Here is a 12,855-nt window from a genome sequence, read left to right as displayed (position 1 = left end):
ATTTTACTAGGTAACTGTCAGACATTTCTCTCCAAACTTTCTCCCCAATTTTTATGGAGTCTTTAACTGACTCTTCATATGACAATGGTTTGTAATATTTTCTATAGAGATAATACAAAGATAATTTATTTTTTCTCTAGCATGATCAGTATTTGTTTTTTCATCAATACCTCAGAAAAAAATCTTTTCATCTTCGTAGTTCATTGTTTGTGTGCACGTGTGTATGTGTGTATGAAATTTCAGAAGCTCTATCAAATATTTTACATGAACATTTCAAATTTTCTTGCACAGTTACTAATCTTAGATATTCTTTGAATTGACAGCACTAATTTAGTGATCAGTGCACTCATTGTAATCACCTATTTTGAGTTTAGATCATCTTCATTGATGTTTGAGGTCAAATCAGAAAAAAATTTAAATATTTTAAAATGAATTTATATGACTCACTTCTCCTTACCAATTGATTATCAAATGATTCAAGAGCCTATTTATTAATTTTATTTGCAATTTGTCTCTTCCTCTTAATTGTCTTTGTTACGATCTGAAAAAAAAATTATCACTACTCACTTTTCAGTGTCAAAATAATTTCGCTTGATTTTCTCACTCATCTTTATCACTTTGATTTCATATTCATTAATTTTTAATCTCAACTTTATCTCAATGCTTTAAATCAATAAATCTAAGGATGATGAAAGAAGGTACCTACTATTATATATATCCACATCAGGAGTCTATAATTTATCAGTTGTTTCATTGAAGCATTCCAAAATATCTTTTTAAAATTTCAATTAAAATGTTATATTTGAGTTTTACCAATGGGTTGAATAATGTTATTACATCTCCTGGGTATTCTGGTTTGTCTTCTATCATTGCAAATACACTTTAGAGTCCATTTTCGTTGAGTCTTATGTTGTAAGGGTTGAACACCTTTGTAAAGCACAGACCTTTTACTATACTTAGACTCTTCAAAGAAAAATTCCCAATGGTATATGTGTTTAAAATATTCCATATAGTAGTTGAACCTGAAAATAAAATACACAGCTGTTTCACATTATTGAAGTAGTTAACAACGTCAAGTACTTTGAAGGCAGCCTTTCCTTTCACAAAAATAAGCTAATGAGTTTTGCACGGCTCCTGTTCTGTAAAGTTGTTTTTAAAGAGCCTGCAGCCTTTTGGCTTAATCGTGGTAACAGCTGTGCTGACATATGACTGATTGTAAATGTTGCTCAACTGCATGTTAAAATAGCCCAAATCTTGTCTCACTTTAAAATTTCATAAATGTTTTCAGTTGGCTAAAAAAATTAAAAATTATTAATAGGGTTTCCTTTTAGAAGAGTTGTGCACAATAATTGACAACTGATCAGTATTTGCTACATCCTGAACAGAATATGTAATACTATTTGGTGTCTGGTTATGAAGTTGACTTACCACTTTAAAAAACACAATCATTTATTTATTTTTGCTGTTAGCTCTTAGTTGTGGCACAGAGGCTTCATTGCCCCACGGCATGGGGGTTCCTATTCCCCCAACAGGTATTCAACCCTTGTCCCCTGCATTGGAAGGTGGAATTTTCTTTTTTAAAAGTACTTTTATTTACTTATTTATTTATTGGCTATGCTGGGCCTTCATTGCCACGTGGGCTTTTCTCTAGTTGTGGCGAGTGCAGGGCTTCTTTCTAGTTGCTGTGTGGTGGCTTTTCATTGCAGTGACTTCTCTTTTTGCTGAGCACAGACTTTAGGGTGTGTGGGTTTCAGTAGCTGCAGCTCAATGGCTCCGTAGTTGTGATTCCCAGGCTCTAAAGCACAGGCTTAATTGCTGTGGCACATGGGCTCAGTTGCATGGTGGCATGTGGGATCTTCCTGGACCAGGGATAGAACCCATGTCTTTTGCATTAGCAGGTAGATTCTTTACCACTGAGCCGCCAGGGAAGCCCTGGAAGGCAGATTCTTAACCACTGGACCACTAGGAAGTCCCATGTCTTACCACTTATAAGAAAGCATTTTCCCATCACTTCAATTAATTGTTCATAAATTATTTTGATAAAAAAGTCATACTTATTCATTTTGTCATTTTCCCCAAGAGTTTAAACCAACATGTATAAAATCCAGCTACTGAAAAATTTCCATAAAATTTTTTAGGTACAACACCATCTTTTATCATAACCTGTTTCACTTTTAATAACCTCAAAATTCCAGCCTCTGGCCATGAGAGAGAAACAGGGCCAGATTAACCCTCCTGCTCTGAACAAGTAGAAAACAGGACAAAATGTATATTTTCACACAATGGACAAGAGTCAGTGCAAGATTGTAATCTATGTATGAAGGAAAATAAACAATTGCCCCAGTTTTCAATGGGGAGGCACATTCTGAACCAGGGAGCCAGAAAAGGGATAAAATGTAGAATAAAGTTGAATTGAAAGGAGAAAGGTTCAGTTGAGGGGGGCTGAAATAGCTAGAACTTGGGGGCAACGTTCCAAAGAGGAGGAAGCTAGGTAGGTGCTGCTGCTGCTGCTGCTGCTAAGTCGCTTCAGTCATGTATGACTCTGTGCAACCCCGTAGACAGCAGCCCACCAGGCTCCCCCGTCCCTGGGATTCTCCAGGCAAGAACACTGGAGTGAGTTGCCATTTCCTTCTCCAATGCATGAAAGTGAAAAGTGAAAGTGAAGTCGCTCAGCCGTGTCTGACTCTCAGTGACCCCACGGACCGCGGCCCACCAGGCTCCTCCGTCCATGGGATTTTCCAGGCAAGAGTACTGGGGTGGGGTGCCATTGCCTTCTCCATATGTAGGTGCAAAGATATATAAATCTGCAAAGATATCCTTGTGAGACTTTGTTGACATTAAGATGTGCATGCCTTGGGTGAAGACAGTACAACCTAGGCAATGAATGACCAGGGAGATGTAATAATTCTGAGAGTAGTTGGAAATGTTTGCGATCCAACTATCCAGAAGGGAAAGTCTTTCTTGATCACAAGGAGCATTCAGTGGAGAACATAGAAAGGTTACACTTTTGTAACAGAGCTAAACTACCATGAATGAAAAAGTACTGTATACCTATAATAAGGAAGTTAGAATACAAGTCTCAAAATATCAACCTGATCTGCAAGAAACAACTGGCGTGGCAACACAAGGCCCCATACTCTTTAAGGGAAGGCTGCAAAATTTAGACACACAATATAAAATTTACAATGGCCTAGATCCAATAAAAAATAACTACTACACAGAACCCCTCAAAAGGAGAATGTGACCCATAACCAAAAGAAAAATCAGTTAGTAAAAAGAGATAATAAATGACAAGATGAATAAATTAGCCAATCAGGGTGTTAAAACACCAATTATAACCATATGTCATAATAGAGTTTAAACAGATCTGGGCAGCCTGCAGAACATCTATCCATCCATTACACTGATGATATCATGCTGATCAGGTAAGATGAACAAGAGGCAGATATCTTTCATGTGACACAGCTCCTGGGGATAGGAGAGAGACCCTATGAAAATTCAGGGACTTGGCACTCAGTAAAGGATCTTATGGCACCCCACTCCAGCACTCCTGCAGTCCATGGGGTCTCAAAGAGTCGGACACGACCGAGTGACTTCACTTTCACTTTTCACTTTCATGCATTGGAAAAGGAAATGGCAACCCACTCCAGTGTTCTTGCCTGGAGAATCCCAGGGACGGGGGAGCCTGGTGGGCTGCCGTCTCTGGGGTCGCACAGAGTCAGACACGACTGAAGCGACTTAGCAGCAGCAGCAGCAGCAAAGGATCTTAAGGGTCCAGGGTTGTGTCAGGAAGTAAAAACAAATCACTGCTTCTTCCACTTCTTGCTGAAAAAAAAAAAGGGGAGTGTGAGGCACATTGCTTGGTAGGCCTTTTGGTATTCATACACAACCCATTCTATGTAGGAGTATTGCTGTAGCCCGTATGCAGCATGACTGGAAAGGATACCAGATTTGGGTAGAGGCTGGAGCAGATAGGGCTTCCCAGGTGGCACAGTGGTAAAGAATCCACCTACGGATGTAGGAGATGCAAGAGACATGGGTTCAATCCCGGTCAGGAAGATCCCCTGGAGTAGGAAATGGCAACCCACTCCAGTATTCTTGCCTGGAAAATCCCATGGACAGAGGAGCCTGGCAGTCTTCCATCTATGGGGTCACAGAGAGGCGGACATGACTGAGTGGCTGGAGCAGAAAAGCACACTGTAGCAGACACGGCTGCTAACATAATCTGTGGGGCTTTCTGTTAAAATAACAGGAAAAAAGTGACACTGAGGATGATAAGATACCAACATTTTCATTAAGAAATATTGAATTGCTTACAAAATACAATAGGGGTTATAGTGATAGATGAATAAAGAACACTAATCTTAACAAACGGCAAAAAATTTTTTGGTGTTATAATTTATATAATACAATAAATAATACTTTATTAATGTGATATCTTGATTGATGATCTAATTTTTCTGGCTTGCTTCCCTACAAATTCATTTCCTAGGCCTTTAAAATGTGTGTTTTTAATAATGTCATTTTTCTTTTTTTTCTTTATTTTTATTTTTTTTCATTTATTTTTTTAATTTTAAAATCTTTAATTCTTACATGTGTTCCCAAACATGAACCCCCCTCCCACCTCCCTCCCCATCACATCTCTGTGGGTCATCCCCATGCACCAGCCCCAAGCATGCTGTATCCTGCGTCAGACATAGACTGGCGATTCAATTCTTACATGATAGTATACATGATAGAATGCCATTCTCCCAAATCATCCCACCCTCTCCCTCTCCCTCTGAGTCCAAAAGTCCATTATACACAGCTGTGTCTTTTTTCCTGTCTTGCATACAGGGTCGTCATTGCCATCTTTCTAAATTCCATATATATGTGTTAGTATACTGTATTGGTGTTTTTCTTTCTGGCTTACTTCACTCTGTATAATCGGCTCCAGTTTCATCCATCTCATTCATTTTTCAATTGATATAACTGAAAGCAATCTCAGTGGCTCTGAGCAAATGCTTGAATTGCAAATGATTTTTGATAATTTTTAATTTTAAGGAGGATATTTCTTCTAATATAACCTATACGGGAGCTTTTAAGGGTACTCTATAGAGTGTATAACAGTGGGATAAATTTTTGAGAGATTATTTCAAAATACAAATTTTAGCACAGGTAGAGCTGATGACTGTGGAATAATTTTTATAAAAACATTTAATTATTTCTACAGATCAGTTTTATTTAGATATGAATTTAATTTTAAATGCAAATCATACATTTTTATGATTTTTGCAATTGTAAAGTTCTAACTGGTGTAATAGTTACATTGTAATATTTCCTCTGACATTTCCTATGACTTGTGAAGGGTATACAAGAAAACTCAAGTGGCTTCAAGTTTTTATATAAGTGCCTGTATATGCATTTCACCACTGTACCTTCAATTATAAGAAAAAAGTAAAATTTTAAGTCGTTTTCATCATTAATAACTAATTTTTCCAGAGCTACATATGAAAATAGTGTTCTTTTCCATCCAGTGCAATGATCTTTTTAAAAAATTAATTAACTATTTGGGCTGCTATGGGTCTTTGTTGCTGCAGGTGGGCTTTCCCTAGTTGCAGCAAGCAGGGGCTACTCTAGCTGTGGTGAATGGGTTTCTGTTTATGGTGTGCTGTCTTCTCATTGCAGTGGCCTCTCTTGTGGAACGCGGGCTCTAGGCACATGAACTTCAGTAGTTGTGGCACAGTTGCTCAGTGACATGTGGAATCTTCCCCGACCAAGGATTGCAGGGGACGTGTGTCCCCTGCACTGGCAGGCAGATTCTTGCACCACCAGGAAAGTCTCCATGCAATGATCTTTAAATTTAATTTCTATCTAAGCTCGTGGATATTTGATTTGCGACATTGTAGAAGTTTTCAAAACCAGAGACTCTAAACTCTTTGAAGAAGTCTAACAATTTTCTGATATGCTTCATTTCAATACCCACACGTGTGCTTTTATTTTGTAGTGATTTACTGACAAAGTGTATTGCCTGAAAGCTGGCAGTTCCTGTCCTGGATCTCAAGAGATCTGTGCAAACATCGTTGGGGAACAGATGGACAAGCTCTACCCTTACAGTAGGTCTCAGTATCAGTTTTAAGCAGAAAATCTTCCTTTCTTCTGCTGCCGGCTGCTGCTTTTCCACTGTTCTCTCCACTGTTGCTGCCGCCAGCCTGGGCTCTGGTCTCTGCCTGTTCACCTGGGAGCCCTGAGACTCTCTGGCTTGCCTGGAGATGGGGTATGGTCATTTTTTGGTGCTTGGCTACTGCCTGCTCTACCCTCAATCCTGGTTTATCTCCACTGGTTATGCACATCTTCCATTGTCCCATGGGACTTCACTTACCAAACACAAGTTCGAAGAAAATATTTTTAGTAATTTCAAGTTGATGACAACAAAATGTTAAACCAAGCCTGGGGACTTGCTGATAATGCAGATCTGTACAACTGCAGAGATCATATCTTGCAGTCCTTCCTGGTGGCAGTTCCAACTCGTGGTGCACACAGCCCGTCTGCTTGGGCCATACATTCTGGCAGATGCTGTGGTACTCCAGGTATCAGTGATGAGAAAAGATGCAGTGTAAAGCACACTCCAATAGGAAGATCACAATGCAGACTCCTGGGACTTTGGAGCAAAGTTATGCTACCTATAGCAGGAATTACACATCTTTTGAAAAAGAGCTCCTAGTGTACTGAAATGGGACTCTGGCCATGAGGCACTAAATGATGATGCTTCCTGAGCTATCCGTCACCAGCTGGGTTCTCTAGGATCCTCAAGTCATAGAGCTGGTCAGCATCAGCAGTAGTTCTGCTGCTGTGCTGTGCTTAGTTTCTCAGTCATGTCCAGCTCTTTGCAACCCCGTGGACCGTAGCCCGCCAGGCTCCTCTGTCTGAGAGATTCTCTAGGCAAGAATACTGGAGTGCGTTGCCATGCTGTCCTCCAGCAGCTCTTCCCAACCCAGGGATTGAACCCAGGTCTCCCACTTTGCAGGTGGATTCTGTACCGACTGAGTCACTAGGGAAGCCTCAGCAGGAGTTCTACATAGGATGAAATGGTACATCTCGAACTAAGCGTGAATAAGGGCGCAAACGAGTGCATGAAGAGAGAGTGCAGACTTCCATATCACTCATTAAGGTTACTGTACTCCTATCTTGGCTCACACCTGTGGGACTAAAGACCAGCTGAAAGAGGAGAAAGCCTGAGCTTGGTTTAAGGATAAAACAGCTTGGTATATGGGTGGGTGATGGGTGCGTTACAGCCTCACTTGGGCTTGGCCTTGAATGACAGTGGTGAGAGAAAACCTTTTAATGAGCAGAGCTTTGGGTGGTGCACCTGACCATCCAGTTTATGTAGAAAGAAGTGATCTGAAGTTAGAATATACATGGACTCAATGGCAATGATGAATGGCCTCTGCAGGCTTGTTCATCACATTGGGAGGAAAATGACTGGGAGATTGGAGAAGGGGAGGTCTGGGGTGGAGGCAAAGGGATAGACGTGTAGGTACAGGCTCAAAGTGTGAAGATCTTTCTATGATGTGTTTACATCCATCAGAAAGCATTCATGTGAGGCACGAAGCAAGGATTTAGACAAAGCAGTTTAGGCAAATGATGTTAGTCGGCCTTTGTCAGTGACTACCTAAGTGCTGGCACAATAGACATCTCATTTTCAAAGAATGTCCCTTGAATATGGGTGAGAGATGAGAGATTCAGTTCCCAGCTGATAGGCATTGAGCAGTCACATTTTTTTTTGGTTATAGTCTGTCACTTTGAAATATAGTATAATAATTTTTCAGCACTAGTCAAATGAGATCTTCAAAGTTCCTCTAAGCACTCAAATTTTATAACTTGAATGTCTTTCTACTGTCTACTATGTATTTCTACTGTCTACTATGTCTGTCTAAGGCATGGTGGCTTTTTAAAGTATGAAACCCTCTTTTTATCTCTTATCTCAGCTTTTTGGATGGAAAAATATGATTTATGTATAGTTATTAAACTGAAAACAGAGATTGTATTGCACTCCAAGGATACAAATAAATTGTAATCAGCAATTAATTTTGAGCAAGAGTGAACATCCATGAGGAGAAGCTGAAACCCAGCAATGACCCTGTACATTTCTCTTGTGACTCAAAAATGAGTAATCCCTGAAGGATTAGAGTAAAAGGTTAATTGCTAGATTCTACAAATCAGCCATCCAAGAATCATCATAATTTTCATCATAACAATTTAGTCTTTATGTGTTTGCACAAGCTGAAAAAAATTATCAAGTTATCAAAAATGTTGAGAGTCTTGTTAAGGGAGTTTTAAATGACAGGTGAACAGATTACTGGCAAGACTGTGATATAGGTTTGGAAATAATTTAAATGTTCATAGTCTGTATCTTGTACACAGATTTATGTAAATTACATTCTATGGATTATAGTAAATTACACTCAACTTTGAGATAGATGCTTCTTCAGTTCAGTTCAGTTGCTCAGTTGTGTCCGACTCTTTGCATGAATCGCAGCACGCCAGGCCTCCCTGTCCATCACCAACTCCCAGAGTCTACCCAAACTCATGTCCATTGAGTCAGTGATGCCATCCAGCCATCTCATCCTCTGTCGTCCCCTTCTCCTCCTGCCCCCAATCCCTCCCAGCATCAGGGTCTTTTCCAGTGAGTCAACTCTTTGCATGAGGTGGCCAAAGTATTGGAGTTTCAGCTTCTGCATCAGTCTTTCCAATGAACACCCAGGACTGATCTCCTTTAGGATGGACTGGTTGGATCTCCTTGCAGTCCAAGGGACTCTCAAGAGTCTTCTCTACCACCACAGTTCAAAATGCTTCTTCAGTTCATCTCAGTTCAGTTGCTCAGTCGGGTCCGACTCTTTGTGACCCCATGAATTGCAGCATGCCAGGCCTCCCTGTCCATCACCAACTCCTGGAGTTCACTCAGACTCACGTCCATCGAGTCTGTGATGCCATCCAGCCATCTCATCCTCTGTCGTCCCCTTCTCCTCCTGCCCCCAATCCCTCCCAGCATCAGAGTCTTTTCCAATGAGTCAACTCTTCGCATGAGGTAGCCAGAGTACTGGAGCTTCAGCTTTAGCATCATTCCTTCCAAAGAAATCCCAGGTACAAATGTCAAATCATTATGTTGTATCCCTGAAACTAATATAATGTTGTATGTTATAAGATGGGGATTTCCCTGGTGGTCCAGTAGTGAAGATTCTGGGTTTCCAAAGCAGGCAGTGAGGGTTCGATCTCTGTTCAGGGAACTAAGATCCCGCAGGCTCCCCATCCCCCCAAATGTGCTTACTCCTTAATTGGGCGAAAGTGAAAGTGAAGTCCCTCAGTCGTGTCTGACTCTTTGCGACTCCGTGGACTGTAGCCTACCACGCTCCTGTCCATGGGATTTTCCAGGCAAGAGTACTGGAGTGGGTTGCCATTTCCTTCTCCAACTAGGTTAAAGTGAGAATTAAATGGGAAGATTCATGCAAAGAAGGCAGAACTGTCTCTGGCACACGAAAACATTGACAATAATTAATAATTCACAGAAATATCTACAGTGGAGGGGCATCCAATTCTTCCATTGAGGTCTAGGGTATCATGTAAACTTTTCATTTTACTGATAGAATCAGCTGCGTCAATTTATTAGTTTTATCTTCTGGTAACATTTATTAAATCCCCATTCTGTTAGGTCTTGTGCCAGAGATTTAGTTGATCGTAATCTAGGTGAAAGAATCTTTATTAATCTTAATTCTTTCACCGAAGGAAAAAAGTTTACAGCGTTATTAAATCTCAAGTACATTCCAGATCTTAGAATCTAAACTAAGAAACGCCTTTGTGCTCTGCTAAGTCGCTCAGTCGTGTCCGACTCAGGTGGGAAGGTGAGAAGGGCTGGCTTTGAGGAGTATGTGAAGGAGGGAGCTCCCGGCCTTGGCCTATTGCTGGGTGTTTGGAACTCTCCCAGGCACCGTTTCCTTCTGGTGGCTGAATAGGATGCAAGAGTTGCCCTCTTTTTGAGTTAATCACTTACATGCAAGTGAAGGCGGCAGCAGTCAGAGCGCCCTTCCTCCTCCGGGCTAAGGGCTTCACGCTGACACGTTCTGGCCACATCCTGCTCCTTGGCTCTCTTTAGACAGTGCTCCCGGGCTCAGGCGGGCCTCACCTGCGGCAGGTGAACCCAGGTATCCACTGGCGTGGCCGCCCCCGCCTCCTTCCCGCCCGGGGCCGAGGAGCTGCGGCGCGGGTTCCGGCCCCGGGGCATCCGGAGCCCGCTGGCGCCGCGCCCGGCCCAGGACACCGGCTGCGGGGCCGAGGCCGCGCCTCCTCCCGGAACTGGCCGGCGCGGCACCGCGAGAGGGGCGGCGGGAGCGGGGCCGGGGGCCATGGAGGTCCTGCCGGCCGGCGGGGGCCGCACGGGGCGCCCGCAGCCCGAGGCGAGGTCGGAGGACTCGGGGCGCGGAGCTCCCCGGGCGGAGCGAGCGCGGGGCTCCCGGGACTCCTGGGAGGGCGAGGAGGACCCGGAGCCTGGCGAGCCACGGGGCAGCCGCACGGCGTCCCTGGTGAGCGGGCTGCTCACCGAGCTGTACAGCTGCACCGAGGAGGAGGAGGCGGTCGGCGGGGGCCGGGGGCCCCGGGGCCGCCAGCGGCGCCGAGACAGCCTCGACAGCTCCACCGAGGCCTCCGGCTCCGACGTGTTCCTGGGCGGCCGCGGCGGCGCCGGCGACTCCCGCGTACTACAGGAGCTGCAGGAGCGGCCGAGCCCGCGGCACCAGATGCAGTACCTGCGGCAGAAAGGTGAGGGCCGCGGCGGGTGGGGGTGTCCGGGGAGCGTCCTTGTGCAGAGCCCCCTCCAGGTCTGCCGGCGCTCACCTGTGCGCACCTGTGCTGATGGGCCGAGCGCCCGGAGATACTATGTTTAGGGCGTCTCCTTTGATCCATCGCGGCTGTCCACAGTGTCACGGATTCATAACTAGTCTTAGTTCTTACGTCCCCCCATTCCCTCTTGAGTCGGCGAGTGAAGCATCACTTGGAATGGTAGCCACGGGTCTCCCCTACTCCCCGACCCCTTCCCTCCTCGTGTTTGCAGAGGCCGGAGGCGAGAGGCAGTCCAGGTTCTAATTGCATCAGAACAGCTGTTAAGACGGGTTTGGAGTTTCTGATTTACCCATTTGAAATTACCTAGAGGGGCCCCAGGCGGAATAGAGGTGACACTCGGGGCTAGTTTAGGAAGAAAAAAAAAAGCAGCCACTTTTTTTTTTTTTTTTTAATCCTTCTTTGGCTACATACTTGGATAGTATTTAGTGAGGCAGAATAATTCAATAATGCAGTTTCTAAGCAGAACGTGTGAAATCCATTTCTTAGAACGCCAGATTTCAAGAAGCTCATTAGGTGGATCTTTTTCCCCCTTGGGGGGGCGGGTTAGTGGAGGGCCCTAGAGCAATGTAGTTATCACAGCATTTATCTGCTGGAACCTTCAGTTGAAGAGGTCGATCAGAAAATGGCCTTGACTTTTGGGGGCAGAGGTTAGTTTGGTGTTTCTTTTGTTATCAGACTCTGATGCTGCTGTCTAGTCCTAATTGAGATATTTTTTCCCCCTCAACTTGCCTTTCAGGCACTTACACTTACTTACAATTATCTTTTTGTATAGATATATCCAGACCTCAATTTACGAAATGAAGTGAGGTGTAGAAAACAAATGCTAAGCTATCATAACATTTCTTGAATTAATGTCCTTGTGCTAAATTACCAGGAAAGGGAGGAACAAGAATACTATGGAGTGGTCTCCTGTCTCCTATTTGTAAGATCAGTCTAGCTGGTACCAGAGGGGAAAAGAAACTAGAAATGGAGCAAATCTGTCTGCTTTCTGAAATCTGTGTAAACGGCTTTCCCTGAAGATTTTTTTCCCCCAGCTGATTGTTACAAATGGCTTCCACCTTCCTCCCCTTGCCTGAGACTTTAGCTGGAGTCGTGCCATTTACTTTTATACAGTTATTTGGCTGTTCTCAGTGTCTGTTTATGCCAAGAAGTTCCGTAGGGCAATAGTTCTTTCAGAATCCAGCGAATCAGTTTTGAAGAATTATGATTTGGCTTTTCGTTTTTTTCACAAAGTTATTCACTTTTCGTTACTGAGAGAATTTTGTGGATTAGTAATTTCCTTTTGGAAGAGGAAATTTGGCAAGCTAAACTTTAAGGAAGAAAGAGGTCACAGTTTTGGAACTACAGATCACAATGAGTGACCACTTTCCTACTCATTCGTAAGACCTAAAGGACCAGTTTTGCCCAGGTCTCAGTCTTAAGCTCCCTGCTAATCTCCTCTTTCTTTGTAGTCGACTCTGTAAGGAAGAGCATGATGGATGCCATATTATGCCAATCCTGCACACACAGATACACACCTTTAGCAATAAACATCATCAGAGTACTAAGAATGAAGAATCAAGTGATGGGAACTGCTGTCTGCTAAAATAATTTTACATCTTATTAGAAAAATCGTATTGATTTTTTTCAGGATCAAAAAATATCCTTCCTGACGTAGAACAGTTAAGACTCTCTTATAAAGTAGATAACCTGTGTGTTAATTCTCTTTTCCCTCTATTAGGGATTTTGCTCTGGCACCTATTTAGATATTTAGCATGTGTGGGTCATTTATTTATGTGAGGCACCATAATGGTTTCTCAGGAAATCCAGGTGCTCTTCTCAGTGTTTTCATTAAGGGCGTGAACTTTGGAGTCAGCTTGAGTTAACATCCTGCCAGCTCGCTGTTCCTTACTAGCAAGCTCTTTAACCTCTCTGAGTCTCATTTTCCTTACCTACAAATACGGATAATAATGCTGCTGCTTCATAAGTCAGGCAGAGAAAGAC

General features: G+C 43.2%; 1 protein-coding gene across 1 annotated transcript in view; it reads left to right on the top strand.

Annotated features, from left to right (window-relative positions):
* The first annotated feature begins 10,379 nt into the window (after positions 1 to 10,379).
* Positions 10,380 to 12,855, top strand: part of TBC1D30 (TBC1 domain family member 30) — an 88,381-nt gene continuing 85,905 nt past the window's right edge. The window contains exon 1 of the mRNA XM_052640677.1: positions 10,380 to 10,791. Within this exon, the coding sequence (XP_052496637.1) occupies positions 10,380 to 10,791 (412 nt within the window). The remainder of the gene's footprint in view (positions 10,792 to 12,855) is intronic.

The sequence above is a fragment of the Budorcas taxicolor genome, chromosome 5 (genome assembly GCF_023091745.1).
Source record: "Budorcas taxicolor isolate Tak-1 chromosome 5, Takin1.1, whole genome shotgun sequence".
In the NCBI taxonomy this organism is placed as follows: Eukaryota; Metazoa; Chordata; class Mammalia; order Artiodactyla; family Bovidae; genus Budorcas; species Budorcas taxicolor.
The sequence above is the reverse complement of the archived record's forward strand: the minus strand, read 5'-3'. Positions and strand labels throughout refer to the sequence as shown.